The 21561-nt window shown below is 35.3% G+C and overlaps 1 protein-coding gene across 1 annotated transcript in view; it reads left to right on the forward strand.

Moving 5' to 3' along the window:
• VhaAC45 (Vacuolar H[+] ATPase AC45 accessory subunit) overlaps nucleotides 1-21561 on the forward strand; it is a 240993-nt gene that overhangs the window by 126374 nt on the left and 93058 nt on the right. Inside the window, exon 5 of the mRNA XM_090411994.1 lies at nucleotides 3431-3516. Within this exon, the coding sequence (XP_090268120.1) occupies nucleotides 3431-3516 (86 nt within the window). The remainder of the gene's footprint in view (nucleotides 1-3430; nucleotides 3517-21561) is intronic.

Here is a 21561-nt window from a genome sequence, read left to right on the forward strand (position 1 = left end):
TGGTGCATCCATTAATTAGGATGCCTCCCCACACCATGACTCCAGCACTGCCGTATTTATCCATTTCAAGAACATTCTAATGATGGTAGGCAGTACCACTTTCATGCCAGATCAAATGTCTTCTAGAATCAGAGGAAAGATTAAAATGACTTTCATTAACCTATTGGTGTCTTGTCCAGTTTTTATGGATACAACACCACTGAAAACATGCTCTACAATGAGCTCTGGATAAAGGGATGCAGACTATAGGTCTTCGGGCATATAGGCCTACTTGTCGCAGCTGATCTGCCATGGTGCATTGATTATGTTTTGCTGTTATAACCAAAAATCTGTCTTCATACTCCATGGTAGAGTGAGGGCGACCTCTTAGCAAATATCTGAAACACATTTCATTGGTTTGAAACTCTGCCTGGGGCCTGGATACAACACTATGTGAGATTGCAAGTTCTCAGCATAGAAATATCAATAATTCTTACCCACATAAAATCATCTAGATTAGTGGTTTTCAACCTTTGTGAGACCAACGTCATTAAATTAATTTGTGCTGATTTTCAATGACATGTTCCATTCTGATCACTAAAAATTTATATTATTATACATATGAGTGAATGCAGACTTTTTCTCCTGTGTGCTGGTAGTTTTCCCCTCCTTTTACACATCCTGGAGTTCACTCTGTAGGCTTGAGGTAGATGAATCACTATTTGTTGCATTATAAACACCTTCAATACGAGATTTTTTAACACCAAAATTAAATAAAGTCTCTTGTCTCTTATTCATATTAACATTTAAATCTGTAGGTCTATTACTTTTAAAATAATCACAGCACTCCAGTTTCAAAACAAGCACTTACACACTACAATACGAGCTTGCGAAGAAAGTATTCAGTATTACTAGATTTGAGAACCGGGTGCAGACTACCTTGATTTTCAATTTCAGTGGAAAAATTTTCTTTATACTTCATTGCTGATTGATCACTGATATTTGCAACACAGATGTTATTTCGCTTAGTTTTGAGAACAGAGGATACGCCGCCGATTGTTGTAATTGGCTCGCAGGCAATTTTTATGACCAGTCATAAACAGCAGCATTCCCTTTCTCGAATGTTGAAAGATTTCGATGTGTGAAAATTAACGATAATTCACAAATACTTCCATGTTTAAAAATCTGCGGCTTGGTCAGTGACATTTGCTACACAAATGTTATTTAGGTCTTCTGGGTCTGAGCTTTTCAACACATTCACAAATATTATTCTCCTCAGAATATTTTCACTATAAAATATTTATTCGTGTAAAATGCTTAGAAAACTAAAATGACAAATTCCAGGAGAACTTCTCGCGGCCTGGTATAATTGATGCCGAGGCCCGGCGATTGAGAAACACTGATCTTAATAACAATGTCTTTGAGACATTGTAAGACATCCAAGTTTGCAACTTTAATCCTTCATGAAAAAAGTTTCCTTCAAATACAATTTGCTTATCATAGCCTTTTGCCTTTTATCCTGTTGAGTGCTACCACTTTGCAATTTGAAAATTGGAATGTTATCCCACTTTCTACTTGAAATCTTTGGTTGTACAAATTGCCACTAGTTGATTTGTCTGAATTTGTGGTTGTAATCTTCAGAAATAGTGTTTGTCCTTAGGTTTTGGACACCAGTGTACTTTACTTCTTCCTTAGTAGAACTTTCTCTTGGGCCACAAGCATAACTTTGCAATTTGAAAATTGGAATGTTATCCCACTTTCTACTTGAAATCTTTGGTTGTACAAATTGCCACTAGTTGATTTGTCTGAATTTGTGGTTGTAATCTTCAGAAATAGTGTTTGTCCTTAGGTTTTGGACACCAGTGTACTTTACTTCTTCCTTAGTAGAACTTTCTCTTGGGCCACAAGCATAACTTTGCAATTTGAAAATTGGAATGTTATCCCACTTTCTACTTGAAATCTTTGGTTATACAAATTGCCACTAGTTGATTTGTCTGAATTTGTGGTTGTAATCTTCAGAAATAGTGTTTGTCCTTAGGTTTTGGACACCAGTGTACTTTACTTCTTCCTTAGTAGAACTTTCTCTTGGGCCACAAGCATAAGTAACTCTAAAAAATAATAATCTCGATTAGCTGTTAGTATATAACAGCTAATCCTTTCTTTCTCATCATTCTTCAACTCTTTGAGTTTTAGCTTGCGAAACAATAGTTCAGCTTTCTTAACAAGAGATTTTTTTTTACAGGAATGGGTTGTTAGCCCATTGCCCCCCCCCCCCAGACACTGGGTACCCATTTTAATTGCCTCTTACGACATGCATAGGCTATGTTGGGACTATTCTTTAACCCAATTCACCACATGGGGGATCCCTGATCATTATTGCCTAAATATAACATCTTGTGGTTGTTATTTAGAGAATTCTCAGCTGTTTTTGTCTTATCTGTGTCAATAATACTAATTATGTTTATGTGAATCATCTGCAAGTTCCACTTTTCCATTGATATTTCTTATGTTGATGGTAGCCATCTTGAATTCTGCAATGTCAAGTTTCAGTTAGTTCTAGCAGTAGTACACTTTCACTGTCTTCCCTAGTTTCTGAATGAGAAAACAGTGAGGGCCTTGTTTAACTGGGTGATGACCCATTTAGCATGACATTCCTCTTCTATCATTGTTTTTGCCTAAGCCTATCATTTTTTCACATTCCTAAAAAGGATGTGTGATGATTGTGATCTCAATCTGTTATCTTACTTTGGACCTCCAGTGAACAATTTCTCCCTCATCTACTGAGGAAAAAAAAAAAGAGAAAAAAACATGCTCAAGTTTAGATGCTTTTGTTAGTGGCCCAACTGGAATTCATATGTGTTCTTTTGAATGATAGTAGGTTTAATCATTTCTTTTATGTATCCTCATTTTCTTTATTTTATGGGTTGTAGTGGGGATCTAGAGTGAGATTTATTCAGTTGTTACTAAGATTACAGAAATTTTACACTTAACATTTGAATAACTTCTGGAGAATTATGAAGAAATATCATTCTGTGTAATAATCAGAATGAGATTGGATATTATCATGGATGAACAAAACCATTTTGGAATCATTTGCTAGCCTGGTTGGCTAAGTGGATATTGTATCCAATGTCCAGCACACAAACTGCAGGTTTGAATCCTGCCATAAGCATGGATATTTGTGAGTGTCTTTAGGTGGAAGATGAATTTTATTGCCTGGTGTGAGACTATTGTCTTGCTTATTTGGTGGTTTGAAGTAGATTTAAAAATTCCATGTTATGGTCTCCAGAGCACACTTTTCCAGTTATGTGTTAAATTGAAAATGTGTTTTGTTCAAACATTCAAGTTTTATAAGAATTTAATTAAAAATCAAGCATAGTTTAAAATTGTACTAATTGATATTATATTGTTAATCTGTAACATTGATAATAAAATCTTGTTTTATTTTCAGATGAAAGTATTCATAGAATTTTCAAATCTGCTTCAGGATCAAAGAAAAATACTGTAGCCCTCTTCACAGGACATGCTCCTTCGTGGGTAATTTGATTTTTAAATTGTTTCTCTTAATTTTTTTTCTCTTCTATCTTAATCAAAGGGGGACTGTCATGGCTTTTTTTTTTTATTAATCCTGTCTACATAGTCTGCTGTGTGTCTCAGTTGTATGCATTCTTTGGCCTGTTTGTCTCATGGGATGAAAGACCAGATTTTCTCGGACATGAAAACCTCTACTTCTCTTTGAGATGACTACCTTGCCTTCAGTGGAAAGGTTCTTCTTGTCCTAGATTAGATTCATACTTGGGGTCTTCCAACCAAAAAAAAAAAAAACATGAAAAGATTCCTTTTAATGTTCAATTGAAAATTTTCAAAATTGACAATTTGAAGATTTGAAAATATGCATTTCCGACAGTCCAAGATACTCAGCCATTGTTAATATGGATTGAGTGTATTATATGTAGTTAAAAGGATTAGCCATCTGTTACATTATAAAAAATATTTTTATTATTTTTATTTTATTTCAGATGCCCTTCTGCTTTTGCAAAAGATATACATAACACTCTCACATCAAATTTTTGTTTCACCTATAGGACTAACATAACATGAGTCTTTAAATATGCATATGTGAAACTGCAATGTATATTATCTGTTCTAGATTCAAGGTCAGTCTTACTTTGTTGTAGTGCCATGTATACTATCTGTAGTGCAAAAGTTAGAGATAAAGTTAATGGTTAGTTTTGAAGTGTTCACTAAAAATCAGAGTGAATTACTAGTGCATTCAAAAAATTGCAAGAGCCTAACTCAAGTAATGTTTTAATACAGATGTTGAAAATGAGGTCTGTTATATTCTTCATATAAGCTCATTACTCTTAAAATGTTGGGCATTATGGCTGTAATAGCCAGCTAACTTCACTAAATATAAATCATTGTCAGATATTTCATATGTATCCTAAAGGGATGTCTACTATAATAGCGCAACATTAAAAGCTTGTTTCATTACTGTCTGTTAACAATTTTCCTCTAAATTAGTCAGTTACTTGTCACTATAAAAGAAACTGCAAATATAAATTGTGAAATAGATTTAAAAGAATTCTTGGATTACTTTATAGATCTTTGGACAGATAATACTAACATAAAAAAACAATAACACCAAAAACTTACAATATGCTCTAAATGATATAATAACAATGAAAGAATTAAAAGGACAACCTAAGTAAAATAAAAAATGGTAAATCAGAAGGAGAAGATAGAATAAACTCAGAACTGTATAAATTTGCTGGAAAAAAAATTTAATCAGAGATTATTGAAATTTTTAAGTGAATTATATACAAATGGACAAATACCAATAGAATGAAATACAAGTATAGTATAATTTAAAAAGGGGGATAAAACAAAACCTACTAATTATAGTGGTATTAGTTTGAGTACATGCTACAAAATATGTAGTAGAATACTTAATGAAAAAATTGAAATTATACACTGAAAAAATATTATTAGAATGTCAAAATGGATTTAGAAAAGGAGGTGCTACAATCAGTGTAGGTTTTTTAAAAACTACTTACATAGAAAAGAAGAAAATTCAATTCAGAAACTGATCTTTTGTTTATAGATTATGAAAAAGCATTTGACAGAGTAAAATATATACTGTTGGATATAGTACAAGGAATAAATATACCTATTATTTTACTATATTCTGTATTGAATAAAAATAATAGAGGTACACCATACAAAGATAATGAAATAAAAATAAATGAAAAAATGGCTGAAAAACAGTCTCTAAACTAAAGAGTAAGACAGGGATGCACTCTGTCTCCAACACTTCAATATTTAACTTAACGAAATCTTAATACAGTGGAACTCCTTAAACAATCCAGGTATAGAAATTTCCCAGAATAACAAAATGAATATGCTATTTGCACATGAGAATAAATATTTAAAGATAAGGAAGACAATTTATAAAGTGTAATATATAATTGCAATATACAAGAGCAATAGAAAATGTAGAACAATTTACATATTTGGGAAGTGAAATGACATATGATTTGGACTGTAAAAAAGAAATAAAGATCGGTATTGCAAAGGGAAGAACAAATCTGAAGGCCATGGATAACATCTGGAAAAGTAAAGTGATCAGCTTGCAAACGAAACTAAAAATACTGGAAACATGCATATTCAGCAGTGTACTGTATGGATCTGAAATGTGGGTAATGAATAAGGAATCAAGAAAAAGAATTTTGCAGAACTCATTGCACGAAAATTGTAAGAATATAATGGGTACAGAAAATTACAAATAAGAACTTTGTCAAAAGATACAACCAAAGGGGAATCTAATGCAGAATATTATACAATGGAAGCTGCAATTATTTGGACACATCTGCACAATGAGAGAGTGCTGGAAGACATTCATGTTTGGTATTATGGATAGTGTAAACAGAAGAGGTACACCATACAGAGAATGGATAGACAACACAAAGGACTGGTATTGAATAATGGGCTTACAGAAACTGTGACATAGTGCACTGGACAAAAAAAAGGTGGAAAAAGATAGTGAAGGAGGCATTAGACACCAACAGGCAGTGAGCCCATGGTTTGTGATGATGACGATGGCATTTTGTGGACAAACTCTAGTTAGAAGTAAAATATTTATTAATAATAAAATCCTCATCATCAGATTCCTGACATGTACCCTCAAGGAGCATACAGGATATGATAGTACTACCTGAAAAACTATCTACAATTTTTATCCAAATCTGTTACTTGTCAAGACTCCAACATTATCAGATCTTATATATCTGTCTTCTAAGGCATTTTTTACTGTATCGATACACATATATCTTGATCTTGCTCTGGCTCTTTTTCCTGCCAACCTGGCAGAGAACACTTGTTTTGCTAATCTTTCCTCTCCAATTCTGTTTACGTGACCATGCCACCTGAGATTAGCTCTGCTAACACTTTTATGAATGCTAACAATATTAAGTCCCTTCCTAATATTCTCATTTTTAATATGATATTGCCATTGATGGCATCTCTTCATGTCAAATTCTTTCTCAGAACTCTCATATCTGTGGTCTCATATCCAGTCTTTAGTCAAGTGTTTTATTTCTAACACAGCTCCCAGATCCATAAGTTAAAATTGGTTTGAACACTGTCTTGTATACAGCTAATTTAGTATTCTGACTAATTTCTGTCTTATTGCGGATAAATTTATCTCATCTCATCTTCCTTATACCCTCTTTTACCTTGCGGTGTCGAGGGTCCATTGATCATCAGACCTCACTCCGTTTACAGGATAAGGTGGTCAACCTTATGCCCCGGTGTATCTTATGGCCTGTAGTGTTGAGTTCTCAAGGCCAGTTTGCCTGCTTTGTGGGATGAAAAACCCCAGAATAAACTGGGGAAAAAACCCTGCTGTCCACGCCCAAGACTGTCTAACTTGGCTATGGCTGAGGAAGATCCTTCAGCTCCTCACGTCACCGACGGGAATCGAACCTAAGACACTCCTTCCCCAGGCATATGGTTGCGAAGTGCATAGCCACTAGGCTACCGTGCTGACGTGGATAAATTTATTCAGTTGAATTCCTACCATACAAGCTTTGTTGATTCTGTTGTAAAATAATTTGATACGAGGATATTAGGAAAGAACTTGTCAGCATCCAGGAATGCATTAGCAGAGCTAATCTCAGGTGGTATGGTCACTTAAACAGAATGGGCGAGGAAAGATTAGCAAAACAAGTGTTCTCTGCCAGGTTGGCAGCAAAACGACCCAGAGGAAGACCAAGATATAGGTGGATTGATACGGTACAAAGTGCCTTATACGATAGAAATATAAGATCTGATAATGTTGGAGTCTTGACAAGTAACAGACTGATTTGGGGGAAAATTGTAGATAGGAAGTTAGTAATGATATAATTTTTTCATGTAGTACTATCATATCCTGTACACCCCTTGAGGGTAAATGGCAGATATTTGATAATGATGATGATGATATTTGTGTATTTTAGTGTGCAGTTCACATCTGAGAGCTTTTCAACTTTTGTTTGCTTTAAAAATTTCTTTACATGCTCCTCTTTTCAATATGAAATTCAGTTTTATCCTGCTCAAGACTAAATAGTGATCGCTTCCAATTTCAAATCCTCTGTACACTCTAGTGTCCTGCACCAGGGAGAAAACATCACTATCAACAATAACATAGTCAATGAGACTTTTCTTATTCCTTGCCTCTTCTCTCCATGTGAATTTGTGCACATTTTTATGCAATATCACTCTACTTGATATTGCATTCCATTCAAGAAAATAAGCCTCATATTTAGTGTTGAATACTATAGCTACTCCTTCTTTTCCCTGATTGTTATTGCCTGATTATAACATTTTTTATTTATTGCTCAGAAAGATCTCAGAAGTTTTTGTCTTTTTTTTTGTTTCAGTCACCCCTGTTATGTTGATCTGGTACTTATCCAATTCCTCAGCTAGTTCCATTTCTTTGCCATTTAGGCTTTTTATGTTGATCGTACTGATCTTGAACTCTGATTTTGAGTTGGGGTGCGTTTTAGGATTTGTTCCAGTAGCCGACTTTTTGCTGTTTGTCCTGGTTCCGTGGCGGAAACAACCTGGGCCTTGTTTAGCTGGGAGACACCCCAGCTAGCATTGAATTCTGTCTTGTTGTACCATCATTTTATATTGTGGTTTAATAAGAATACAATTTGGTTGGCTAAATCCCAAATTGCCAGCCCATCCTGGTTCATTCAGTATCCAGGTTGATACCTAACTGGGTGCATCATGAGAAGGTGAGCATTGGACATCAGGTAAGAAGAACTGGTCAGTTCTTCATATTCCTTTAAAGGCTATGTGGAGATTTCCTCTCAGTTATACAGCTTTGAGCACCCTTAATAAAATAATAGAATAGATAAATACTTTCAGTTATCCTTAATGTGTAATGTGTCATATGAAGGAGAAAAAGACATAAAAGTAAAAACTTTTAAATTTTTGCAGATTATACATTCCTGATAAATAGAACATGCAATTCATATATTGTACAAAAAGAAACATGCTTGAAAGTATACAATACTTTAGCTGTGCCCACGTTATTATGTGGTAAAAAAACGTTGACAATAAACAAAGAATAAAAACAAGTGAAATGATTTTCATTTGAAAAACGGCAAAATACACATTATTAGTCATAAAACTGAAGAAAGATATCTTAAAAATACTAAAAATAAAATCAGTAAAAGAAAAATAATTACAAACAAAATTTGATGGAATATGTAAATGGAATGGCTAACAACATCCAATATCATAATAACATATAAACTAATTGGAAAGAGAAGGCTGGGTAGACTTTATCCTTCATCTTGATATGAGATGGATAATGAGACTGGAACTGACCAATATGCTCTATATCTGCAATTAGTGTTATGATGATGATAACTTTTTAGGATTCCAATATTGTCATATCTTGAATGTGCTTTGAACTGCATGTATTTTGATCTTTGTCTTTTTTTTTTTTTTTCTTTTTCTCTTGGTCTTTTCTGCTATTTTTGAAACAAGCACTACCTGTTTTGGCAGGTTTTTCTCTTCAAATCTGTTTAACTAACCATGCTAGTTAACAGTGTCAGTTTCCTTTTTAATATCTTCATTTTTAATATGATTCTGTTATTGATGCCAATCTATTCACTTACGTAATTTTTCTCAAAACTCATATTTGTGGTCTTCACTCTTTCATGAACTGTTTCGTTTCAAACCCAGCTCTCATATCCATAAGTTAATGTGAATATTGTCTTGCATACTGTGTTGTGTTTTGTGTCATATTGAATATATGTATATATAGTGTTATGTTTCCATATGTAATTTTTCATCCTCACTAAAAAAATTCTAAGAAAGATGCATAACTTCTGCTATTTGTTTATAATTTTGTAATGAAAACAGTAGAAGTTATGTTTTTTTCTTTCACAAGTTCTAAACATTAAGGTGAGTTCACTTAATATTTTTACAGTGTAAATACAGCAATCATTTAAGCAGTTTTCATAAAGCATATCATATTAAAATTTTCAAAATTTACAGTTCTTGTGAACATATTTAAGCCCTGTTTTCTAATGTAAATAAATTTTCTTTATATAAATGCAGATTTCAGTGGCATTTTGAGATTACATTTCAAAATGTCTTCTTGCAACATGCAAAAGGAAAATATACATTTAAGTAACAACTTTATAAAATGGTAGCATTTTACAATGAACTTCTGAACTTTAAATTCAATTTTTTAATGATTATTTCTGTGATATCAGATTATATTATGATTATCTTATAAATGTTGACTGGAATAGCTTTTTCACATCTTGCAACTTTTAATCCCAAGACAGCACTCAGTCACCTCTCAGTGAAGCAGTTATGCATACAGCATAACGTATTGTTCAGGCATCAGCAGCAAGTGCATTTCCAAAAACTTCATTTCCAGTCCATTTGAAACCTGGACTTTGAGTCAGAAATAATTTTTTTTGATCTGAGTAAGATCAAAAAATGAGTTGAGTAAGCTTTTTAATTTTGCAGGAGCTTTAAAGGTGGCTTTGAGGTTGTATTTCTGTAGTATTCTGTTTATTTTATCTGATGTCCCTGTAAATGTAAGGAATGGTTATAGTTTTGTTGTAGTCTGGTTTATCTTTGTTTTTTATTGAGATCTTGTAGAGAATTTTGTTAATAGTGTTTTGGCTGTAACCATTTTTTAGAAAGTATTGCTGATAACTTTAAATTCATCTTTCAGCACTTGTTCATTGGAGCAGATCTTCAAAGCCTTGTTTTTTAGAGTATTAATGACACTTAGGTTTTGTGTAGGGTGGTGGTAATGTAAACGGTATTTCTTTATTGCTATTTATAAGCCTGTTTGGTTGCTGCGCTTTTGTAATACCGTAATTATTAATTTTTATATATATTCCTTTCTTATTCTCACTATTCTTTCTTACTATTGCGTACTTAGTTTATCTACCTTTCGTACTACGAGTTTTATGCCTATGGATACTAGAAAATTTATTTGATAAGACTGTGCCACCAGTATCTTTTAATTGGCTTAAAGCTCAGTAATACGGCCGGTTGATTTTTTCTCTCTCTTTTTCTCTACACAAATTCCTTCAGTAAAACTTTACACAAACATTCGTGGTCTATTTGCACTTAACTATACGCTTCGGCCATCTTACTGGGTTTCCTGCTCTTAAGTTCGCGCTTATTTAGGAACAATGCATTGTAAAATAAACAATCAGGCAACTCTATTGACATATAATTAAAACACATTTATTTATATAAAAAAAAAAAAAGTACATTAAATAAGCGATAGGGAGGTGAGGTTACTCTCTCTCTACCTATCCTTATATACTTACGGTATAAAGAAACAAACTTTCCCCTTTCAATATTAAATGACTATACAATGTAATTACTCTGTTACTTCTCTGCTTAAAAAAATCAAATTGCTGAGACTAATTTACTCATAAAAATTAGCTAGCTATGGCAAGTTATCTTACAATTTATGTTCCAGTTAACTACAAATCAGAGTACTCTCTTATAGATATTTCTTATTACTATTTCTTATCAGTCCATCTCTGACATATCTCCTAGATTACAAAAGAAATGTACATAAAAGAATGTAACACACTTACAGTGTGTTACATTCTTTTATGTACATTTCCAAAAGTCTTGCATCAAAGTCTCTATGGGTTTTCTTTCATCTCAAGCCTTAGGTTTCTGTCTGGAGAGTCTTGTTTCAAGGGGAGCTTCATCGGAATATTTGGTCTTGGACTGCAATCTTCCCGGTACGCAAAAGCTTAGGCAAGAAGTTTCAACATACAGGCTTGAAGATCACTCTGCAACTTTTGGCTTTGGTTGACTTCCCGCAGCACTAGGATATCTGACCGGCACTTTGCATTGGCTGTTCTCCCAATTTTTTCCTCTGGCATGGGTTCGCCATAAAGTCTGGTCCTCTGGGCTCGACTACTTCTGGCTCTCTTCAGTAACAGTGCTTCGCCTCTCCTCTTGGTAACTGCGGCTTGCCTCTGCTGTCTCGGCAACTGGATCTTGCCTGCTCTCTGCCAGCAACTGGAGGTCGCCTCTCCTCTCGATGTTTGGCTCAGTCCCCTTTTATTTTCGCCTTCTTGGGACCTTGCACCAAGGGCTGTAAACCCCAAAGAAATCGGCAGTTCTCCTTGATCTTTTTTGTTAAGCCGACCCGTTCTTTCTTCTCCATGCACACTTTTTTCCTTGTCTTGTCGGGCAGTGGAAACTTCTCTGAAACTAGCGGATCTCTTTGATACTAACTTTGAAGATGTTCATGCACAGAGCTCGCAAACAATTTTCTCACACAGTTAATTGTAAACAACATTCTTGTGCTCTTATAGATAGCTATTATACAAAGTTCCGATGGCAAAGCACTGCCTTTGTTTTTGATATTCTAGAAACTTTAAATAAAACAGTAAATTCAATCAATTCCCATAGAGTTATTTACATTAATATTTAGCATAAAATACATAGAGACAAACAAGGTTATTTTTGTAACAGTTCTCATGAAACTTGACCTCTTTAAAAATCGATGTAAAGTGCTTTGGTATTTTTAAGCTACTTCAAGTTTTACAGTAGGAGTTTATGTGTATATATTGGCCAGTATGTGTCAGTTTCCAGTAAACAGCGAAGGAAGATGTCTGAGAAGTGTATCTAGAAACTGAAGTGTGTTCTATTTTTCAATCTCAATTATGAACTGTATGCGTTTGTGTTGTTTGTTTAGGTGGCTAAGCAAAGTGTCTAGTGGCCATGGGGCCAGATCACGAAAACATCGTCAACGTATCTAAGTCAGGCTTTGGGTTTTTAAGGAGAGGAATTGAATCTAGAGCATGTTGCTCAAAATATTCTATATAAGAGTTTGCAATAGGGGGGATAATGGCGAGCCTATGACTGTGCTTTCTTTTTGTAGATAGAAAGCATTTGCCATACAAAATAACCAGAACGTAATACATGCACAAAGAGCGCCGTTATATCTGGAGGGAATTTGTTCTGTAAAAGAAGGATTGTGTCGTTGATTGGGACATTCGTAAAGAGGGCAGAGACATCAAAACTGACTAATAAATCATCTTTTTCTAATGTAATGTCTTTGATTATGTTTATGAAGTGTTGTGTGTTTCTGATATAGGAGGGGAGGAATGACCTACCAACTCCTTGAGTATTGCCGCTAATTTCTTGGTTAGGTGATAATTCAGGCTGTCTATACTATCGACTGGAGTGGTGTGTTTTATTTGTCTATTTTTTGGTAGATCATAAATTCTCGGGGAACAAGCATATCACAGAAGTAATTTTTTGACTGTATCTTCGAACCATGTAGTAATTGATTTAAGTAGTTTCTCTGTTTTCTTTTTTATTCTATTGGTTGGGTCGTAGTTAACAAGTTGGTATGTACTATTGTCCGAAACTAGCAGATTCATTTTTTCTAAATAAGTGGTTCAGTTTAGAATAACGGTGACACTTCCTTTATCGGCTCAAGTTATTACTATTACTATTATTACGGGCAACTCCAGGGAGTCATTAGACTCATCGAGGGAGGCCCCAAATCATATTCATCACAACTATCTGACATTCATACAGTATCTATCATACCTCGCCTTAAACTCATTCACTGTCACAGCATCCACTACAGACTCAGGGAGCGCATTTCACTCATTCACTACTCTAAAAGTAAAGAACCCAGCTCTAACACCCCTACTAACCACACTTTTGCCCAGTTTCCATGGATGTCCCCTAGTCCTCCCACAACCAGCCCTGTTCTCAAAAATATCTTCTGAATTAATTTTATAGAAACCCTTCAGTAATTTGAATGTCTCAATCATATCTCCCCTCCTCCGCCTATCAACCAATTTTTGCAACCCACAAATCCTCAACCTGTTCTCATACGGTTCATTCCACAGACCTGCTATCATCTTGGTCACTCGCCTCTGGATCCTCTCCACCTCCTCCCCATCAAGAAGAAACCTAGGTGACCAAATCTGAGCACAGTAGTCTAGATGGGGTCTTATCAAGGCTCGATAGAGAGGAACAATAACCTGCTTGTCTCTGCTTGTCAACGTATTCTTCAGCAACCAAGTGATTTGATGAGCTATTTTGGTCACTTTTGCAATGTGTCCCCTAAATTTCAATTCCTTATCCACCAACACTCCTAAATCTCGTGCCTCATCAATTTCCTGGAGCAGGGTTCCACCAATGCAGTAAACTGCCGCCAATCTTTTCATCCCAAAATGCATAACCTTACATTTTGCCACATTAAACTGACATCCATTCTCCTTAGCCCAGACCTCCAATCTATCCAAATCATCCTGCAAAATTTTGACGTCATCTGCATTCACTATTGCCCTACCCAACTTCGCATCATCCGCAAACAAATGTACTGTTCCTCTCAGATCATTTCCTATATCATTTATGAACAAATTAAACAGCAGTGGTCCAAGAACAGATCCTTGTGGCACACCACTAGTCACAGGCCGTCTTGTGGACTCTACTCCCGAGTAAACCACTCTCTGATATCTCTCCGTCAACCACCCTCCTATCCATCTCACCAACCCTATGTCCATTCCCATATGCTGCAATTTACTGATTAGAATTCCATGTGGAATCCTGTCAAAGGCCTTGGCAAGGTCCAGTAGAATCACCGTAAACCCATTACCCTTATCCAGTTCAGCCGTCACTGTGTTATAATACGTGAGCAAGTTACTGAATCATGACCTACCCTTCACAAAACCATGCTGTCCCCGATACAGTATCCCATTTTCTTCTATCCAATCTTGTATTTTCCTCTTGACTATTTTCTCTAAGACCTTGACAATGATTCCTGATATGCTAATCGGTCGGTAATTTACAACAGCAGTCTTGGAACCACCTTTATGCAGTGGAACTATTTTCCCCTCTTTCCACCCGCTCGGGACTAACCCAGACCCGAGACTCAAATTAAACAAAATGGTCAAGGGTACTGACAATTCTTTAGCTGCTTCTCGTACAACACGAGCTGGTATACCATCCAATCCCACAGATGTATTGACATTGAGGTTATGCAATAGACTACTCACCTCCACTTCATTAACCACAATTCCCGTTTAATCTACTGGTTTATTCGTTTCTGCAATGTCACCACCTGGATGATATACTTTTGCAAAGTGCTCACTCAGTAACTCAACTATCTCAACTGATTCAGTTACCTCCCTACCATCGGCATTCTTTAAAATCAATCTGCCATGTACATTTTTTCTTTTACTTGCTACATATCTAAAAAACTGTTTAGGATTCTCTTTAGCCTGCATGGCCAATGTTCTTTCGTAATCCTTTTTTGCTTTTCTTACCACACTCGTCACCCTTCTGGCCTGCGCTTTATACCGTTCATGTGCCTGCCGGTCACCCTTCTCCTTAAATTCCCTCCATAGTTGTTTCTTTTTTTGCAACTCAAGCTTAATGGTGTTATTCATCCATTTAACCCCTACTTGATTTATTATTCGGACTCTAGGTATACAGTCAGCCATTGCTTCATGCAAGCACTTCTTAACTACCTCCCATGCACTATCAACTTCTAGTCCTTGCAGTTGTACATGCCATGGCACTGAACCAATCAAACTCCTAAGCTTGTCATACTTTCCCGCCCGATAATTCCACATGTACCCTGTCTTAATTGAAAATTCTACACCTTTAGCCACCTCCCAAGTTAAGACCCTATGATCACTCTCACCGATTGGTGGCAATGTGGTCATATTTGTTACAGCCAAATCCTCAGATGTAATTACTAGGTCAAGCACTCTCTGACCCCTAGTATTTTCCATTACATGCTGTCGCAGATAGTTATCCCATAATAACCGCATAAAATCCAGTTCCTTCCTCCCGTGTGTCCTCTCCTCACTCCAATCAATGCGACCATAGTTGAAATCTCCCATAATAATCACCCTCCTTCCACCCATTTCTTCTATTTGCTTGTGCATACTGTCACCACCATCTTTTCCATCACCTGGTCTATAGCAGCACCCAATTGTATATTTAGTTCTGCTAGCCACAATCTCACACCAAATGGCCTCAAATGTGCTCTTTTCTCTATCCTGCAATTCAACTTCTATTCTCCTTGGCTGGAGCTCATCAGCTATCATCAACAATACTCCTCCCCCCATTTTATTCTCTCTGTCATTCCTGAACACACTATACGCATCACATTCAATCCCACTAGTTATATCCTCTACAGTCAGCCATGTTTCACTAATACCTATAACCTGTGGTCTGGAAGTGCCAACCATGGCCAAAAACTCTTCCTTCTTGTTCCTAATACTCCTAGTATTAGTGTACATGAATTTAAGACCCCCATTAGCCCCTACCCCACCTTGATGCCTTATATTAACTATCCCACTCAGATTTGTTGTCCTTATTTGCTCTGGCATATTATATTCATTCTTACATTCAACTGCCTCCATAAGGACTGTATCTCTACTCCCCCCCTAACAAATCTAGTTTCCCTGAATTTGCACATCCACTACATTCAGTTATTACGTAGTTCAGTTATTAGTTAAGTTATTACGAAGTTCAAATTTGATTTCAATGATTTCACCACAAATGTTGTAACAGATATGGTATGAAGGTCAGCAATACAAAGACAATGAAAATAGGCAGAATCATTGAAAATGTCAACTGCGTTGTGAATGGAGAACCTGTGGAACAAGTAAAACATTTCAGCTACTTAGGCATGATTTTTAGTGAAGATGGTAAATTAAATATGGAAATAGACAACAGAATCAACAAAGCTGGTATAGTAGGAAGTCAAGTGAATAAATTCATATGGAATAAGAGAGAAATTAGTCAGAACTAAATTAGCTGTATACGAGACAGTGTTCAAACCAATTTTAACTTATGGATCTGAGAGCTGGGTTAGAAGTAAAACACTTGACCAAACATTAGAGACTGCAGACATGAGAGTCCTGAGAAAGATTATAGGCGTGAACAGATGGCATCAATGGCAATATCATATTAAAAACGAGGATATTAGGAAAGAACTTGACATTGTCAGCATCCAGGAATGCGTTAGCAGAGCTAATCTCAGGTGATATGGTCACTTAAACAGAAAGGGCAAGGAAAGATTAGCAAAACAAGTGTTCTCTGCCAGGTTGGCAGGAAAATGACCCAGAGGAAGACCAAGATATAGGTGGATTGATACGGTACAAAGTGCCTTATACGATAGAAATATAACATCTGATGATGTTGGAGTCTTGACAAGTAACAGACTGATTTGGAGGAAAATTGTAGATAGGAAGTTAGTAATGATGTAAATTTTTCATATAGTACTATCCCTTGAGGGTACATGGCAGGAATTTGATGATGTAAAAAATGATGATGATGATTTCACTGCTATTAATTCGTGTTTTGCTAAGTTGCTTGTTATTGTTTTCTTATGATTTATATTTGAAATGTTGGCAGTTTCTAAACGTATTTTATCTGCTACGTTATTTGGGATGAATCTTAATCCTCTTTCAATGTTACAAATAAAATCCAGTTTGTTCATCGATCTAGATGCTACGGCAAAATCTAGACCTTTGCTGAGTAGCGAGAGTTTGTCTTTGTTTAAGGCATAGTTGGATAGGTTAGCTATGTTACTGTTACCTGCAGGCAATTGATGGCTTGTGTTGTTTCTTGCTTCTGGCTGGTTGTTAGCATTCGCTGTTAAGAAATTCAAATATGTCCGTTGGTTTAGTCGATCTTTTAGTCTATGAAATTTAGATATGCGATTTTCTTTCTTAGTTTGAAGGATATGGTTTTTCCCATATTGTCCGTAATCTTTTTTGAGTATAATGCAGATATCTGTTTTGAGTAACGGCCAAGTTTTTTCTCATAGCCTGGATCTGTTCTCTGAGTAATGCTTTCTCCATGAGGTGGTATATTCGTTGCCTTCTGTTTCTAGATACACTTGTCACAAGTCTTCCTTCTGGCAGTCTTTCCTTCACTGTTTACCGGAAATCGACACATACTGGTTAATATATACACATAAACTCTTACCACCACCCAACACAAAAACTTGGTGTCATTAATACTCTAATAAAAGACAGGGCTTTGAAGATCTGCTCCAATGAACAAGTGCGGAAAGACGAATTTAAAGTTATCAGCAATACTTTTCTAAAAAATGGTTTACAGACAAAACACTATTAACAAAATTCTCTACAAGATCTCAATAAAAAACAAACAAAAACTAGACTACAATAAAAACTATAACCATTCCTTACATTAAAGGGACATCAGATAAAATAAACAGAATACTACAGAAATACAACCTCAAAGCCACCATTAAAGCTCCTGCAAAATTAAAAACTATCGTGATGCTTTATTAGAAATAAAGCATCACGATAATTTGCCACTTAGTTTTGTGCCAGAAATGACAGATTTTCTTATTGTGACTTCATTCTTTTTAATTGCTCTTATAGTAGATTCGCCTAAATTAAAATGTTTATCAATTGCAGTAGATCCCTCTTCTTTTGCTAAGTGATCTAAAATTGCAAATTTCATTTCCAAATAAATTGCTTTTCTAAAAAAAAAAAAAAAAAAATTCTAAAGGCAAATTTGAAGTTATGCACCGCATAACTTCAAATTTGCATAAAAAAGATACACATAAAAAGAGACTCGAACGTGTGTGTATACATATATATATGATAACTAAGTACATCAATATAAGTTTTTTCAATTCCTTGCTTTTTAGTGCTTCTAAAATAGCTAATCTTGAGATTGAATCGAATGCCTTTTCAAGTCAATAAATGTCAAACCTAAGAGTTTTTGGTATTCATTTGTCTTTTCAATGATTTGTCTTATTACGTATATATGTTCATTATTGCTGTAGTTTTTTTTTTTTTTTTTTTTTTGAATCCTCCTTGTTTAGGAAGTAGCCAAAAATCTAATTTTTTTTTTTTTTTTTTTTTTTTTTTTATATGCTAACTCATATCACCACCCCTCACAAAAATTTGGAGTCATTAACATCCTTAAAAACAGAGCTATAACAATTTGCTCTAATCAATCTCTTAAACAGAATTAAAGATTATTAGCAACACATTTATAAATAATGGTTATAACAAAAATACTATTAATAAAGTTCTTCATAAAACTTCATCAAAAAAGAATATAGATTACAGTAAAACCATAGCCATCCCATACATTAAAGGGTTATCAGAAAAAAATCAATAGAATCCTACACCATTATAATCTTAATGGTGTGGGATTCCACTTTTAAACCACCTATAAAATTAAAAAACATATTCAACTCTTCTAAGGATCCTCTCCTCCCATTGGCAGATCCTGGAATTTATTGCATCTACTGCACCTGTAACTTACCTTATATTGGTGAAACTGGACATACAATCCCTATAAGTAAAAAAAAAAAAAAAAAAAAAAAAAAGGACACATTAAATATAACAATTTTGGTGAAGCAGGCCTCTCAGATCATGCTCTAAACACCCTACACAAATTTTGGAAGTTTATTTTGCACTTGGTTAGACTATAATAAATTTAGTTTAATCCTTTATCCAAGTGTAAGCAAACAAAGTTTGCATCTGAAAATATCTTCAGGACTGAGGTAAGGTGGTGTTATACCCTGATAAATTAAGAATGTTAAAATTCCACTGATCATGGTTTAAATCCTGTAAAATGATTAAGTAAACATGCTTGTTTCTAAGTAGGTATCATTGTGAGGTTTAGATAATATTGAATACATTGATTTAAGAAGAAAGAAATAATTAATTAGCTCAAGGAGAATTTTATAATGTTAAAAAAAGGGGAAGGAATTTAGATAAATATGTATAAAGGAAAGTTGCCTGTGACAAAGTGTAAATTAAGAGAGTTATGGTTTTGTGTTGATATAAAAAATTCGTTGTAAGAATAAATTGTAAAAGAAACAATAGAATGTATTCTGTGTGAAAGATAGTCCAAGGTTCAAGAACATGCTGACGATTGCCCCGGCGGTCGCGTGCTTGGTGCGTGAAGTAAACAAGCAGGCAGAGAACGGACGTTGTGAGATCATGTGACATAGAAAATCGAGGTGCCGGGTGAACAGCGGAGTTTGAGGTGTTTACCGATAAGGTGAACTTATAAAAAGGTTAGGACCCCCCTTTTTTTTGGGGGGGGGTCTTTTGTCGTGTGGAGTCCTCACGTTTCCTCAAGGAGTGAAGGTCTTTAGCTTGGTGTGGGTTCGGGGATGGCCGAACGATACCTCAAGAATAGGACGATGTTATAGTGGGGGACTCTGTCCTAGATTTTTGGGAAGTAACGGCAGAACATGCCATTGAAAGGTCAGCAGAGCCATGTGTCCCGAAGTCTAAACTGATGATTACTGTAAAGTCTTGACCAGAGATAGATTGAAGGAAACAAAGAAGGGTTATTATGAAACAGAAGATAGACTAAAGCAGATGCAGACGGATAGAGGAACCATCGAGTGGAGATAAGTAAAGTTTGTTATTTATATGAATGTAATCTGAATATGTAATGATATGTAAAGCTTTATTAGTGAAGGACTCAGATACAATTATATATCAGGACTATAGCACATGTGTTTTATAGGAAGTCATGAGTGAATAGTTACTAAGTAAATCTGAATCTTTGTATGTTGAAGAATGGTTAATGTTACTAGTTGATAGTATAGAGATTTAATAATGGAATTTAGTAGTAATCCAGATGATATAGAATGATTAACTTTTTGTGAATTACTTAAGGAGAAATGTATTCAAAGATCATACCTGATGAAGTTAAGCTTACTAATTGATACAAATTAGAGTGTATCTTATTTAGAATGATGAATATTCTTGAATATTAAATTGTGAATTTAGAAACAAATAAACCTTGCTTGAATTTAAGTAAATATATGTGTCTGTGTATAGAATTCGATGCACCACTTGTGAAACTTATTACGGATCTGGGCAGGAATTAAATTGAGTAAAGTTAGGGCTATGATTTCAAACCTAAGTCACACGAGTATATCTTCTAACTTACTTCTTGATTGAGTAATTATCTTTAATCTAATAATTCTAAGTGACGCAGTCAAAAAATATAAATTTCTTAGGATTTTATGAGAGGTAAGGTTTGAGGACTGTCACATTGAATTTTGGCTCTACCCTGAGGCTGTTTCTTTGTGTGATAGAGATACCACGTGACCCTTGTAGAAGAGATATCACTTTTAGCAGCTTGATATAGAGATTCAAGATTCAATTTGGAAAGTGGACACAACAGTGGTACATCCCTTGGCAACTCGTAGCAAAGGTGGACCAAGCTCTCATCACTCCTTGTCACAAATCTCCTATAATGTAAAGCACATCTCCTTGTGGACATGTATAAAGCTATGCATGAAGGGAAGGGCCACTACCCAGACTGGTTTTAACCTTTATTGAGGTCTCATCAGTGGGAGGCAGACCCAGAAGTGGTGATACTAAGGCAGAAGCAATGGAGAGGTCATATTTACTTATATGAGTTGCCAACCGGTGTACCACCTTTTTATTAAATTACTCTGGATTTAGATAATGATGTTGGAAGTTTATTTTGCACTTGGTTAGACTATAATAAATTTAGTTTAATTCTTTATCCAAGTGTAAGCAATCAAAGTTTGTGCCTGAAAATATCTTCAGGACTGAGGTAAGGTGGTGCAACTTGTATCAAAGGTGGACCAAGCTCTCATCACTCCTTGTCACAAATCTCCCATAATGCAAAGCACATCTCCTTGCAGACATGTATACTGCTATGCATTAAGGGAAGGGCCACTACCCAGACCGGTTTCAATCTTTATTGAGGTCTCATCAGTGGGAGGCAGACCTAGAGTGGTGGTATTAAGGCAGTAGCAATGGAGAGGTCATATTTACCTATAGGAGGTGTGCTTTACATTATGGGAGATATGGGAAAATATGACTCTGTCTCTCTTGACAGCATTCATTCACAACTTCCATAGATGCCCTCTCTTTGTTCTCTATAAAAGGAAAAATTCCTGCTACTGTAAGGTGTCTATCTTATCATTCTTCTTTCTCCTGGTTGCTAGTGTCTGCAAAATTCTCACTCATTTCTCATAATCTACATTTCACAGTCCCAATATCA

This window comes from Typopeltis vanoorti, chromosome 2 (assembly GCF_054136105.1).
Source record: "Typopeltis vanoorti isolate ZY-2024b chromosome 2, IOZ_Tvanoo_1.0, whole genome shotgun sequence".
In the NCBI taxonomy this organism is placed as follows: domain Eukaryota; kingdom Metazoa; phylum Arthropoda; class Arachnida; order Uropygi; family Thelyphonidae; genus Typopeltis; species Typopeltis vanoorti.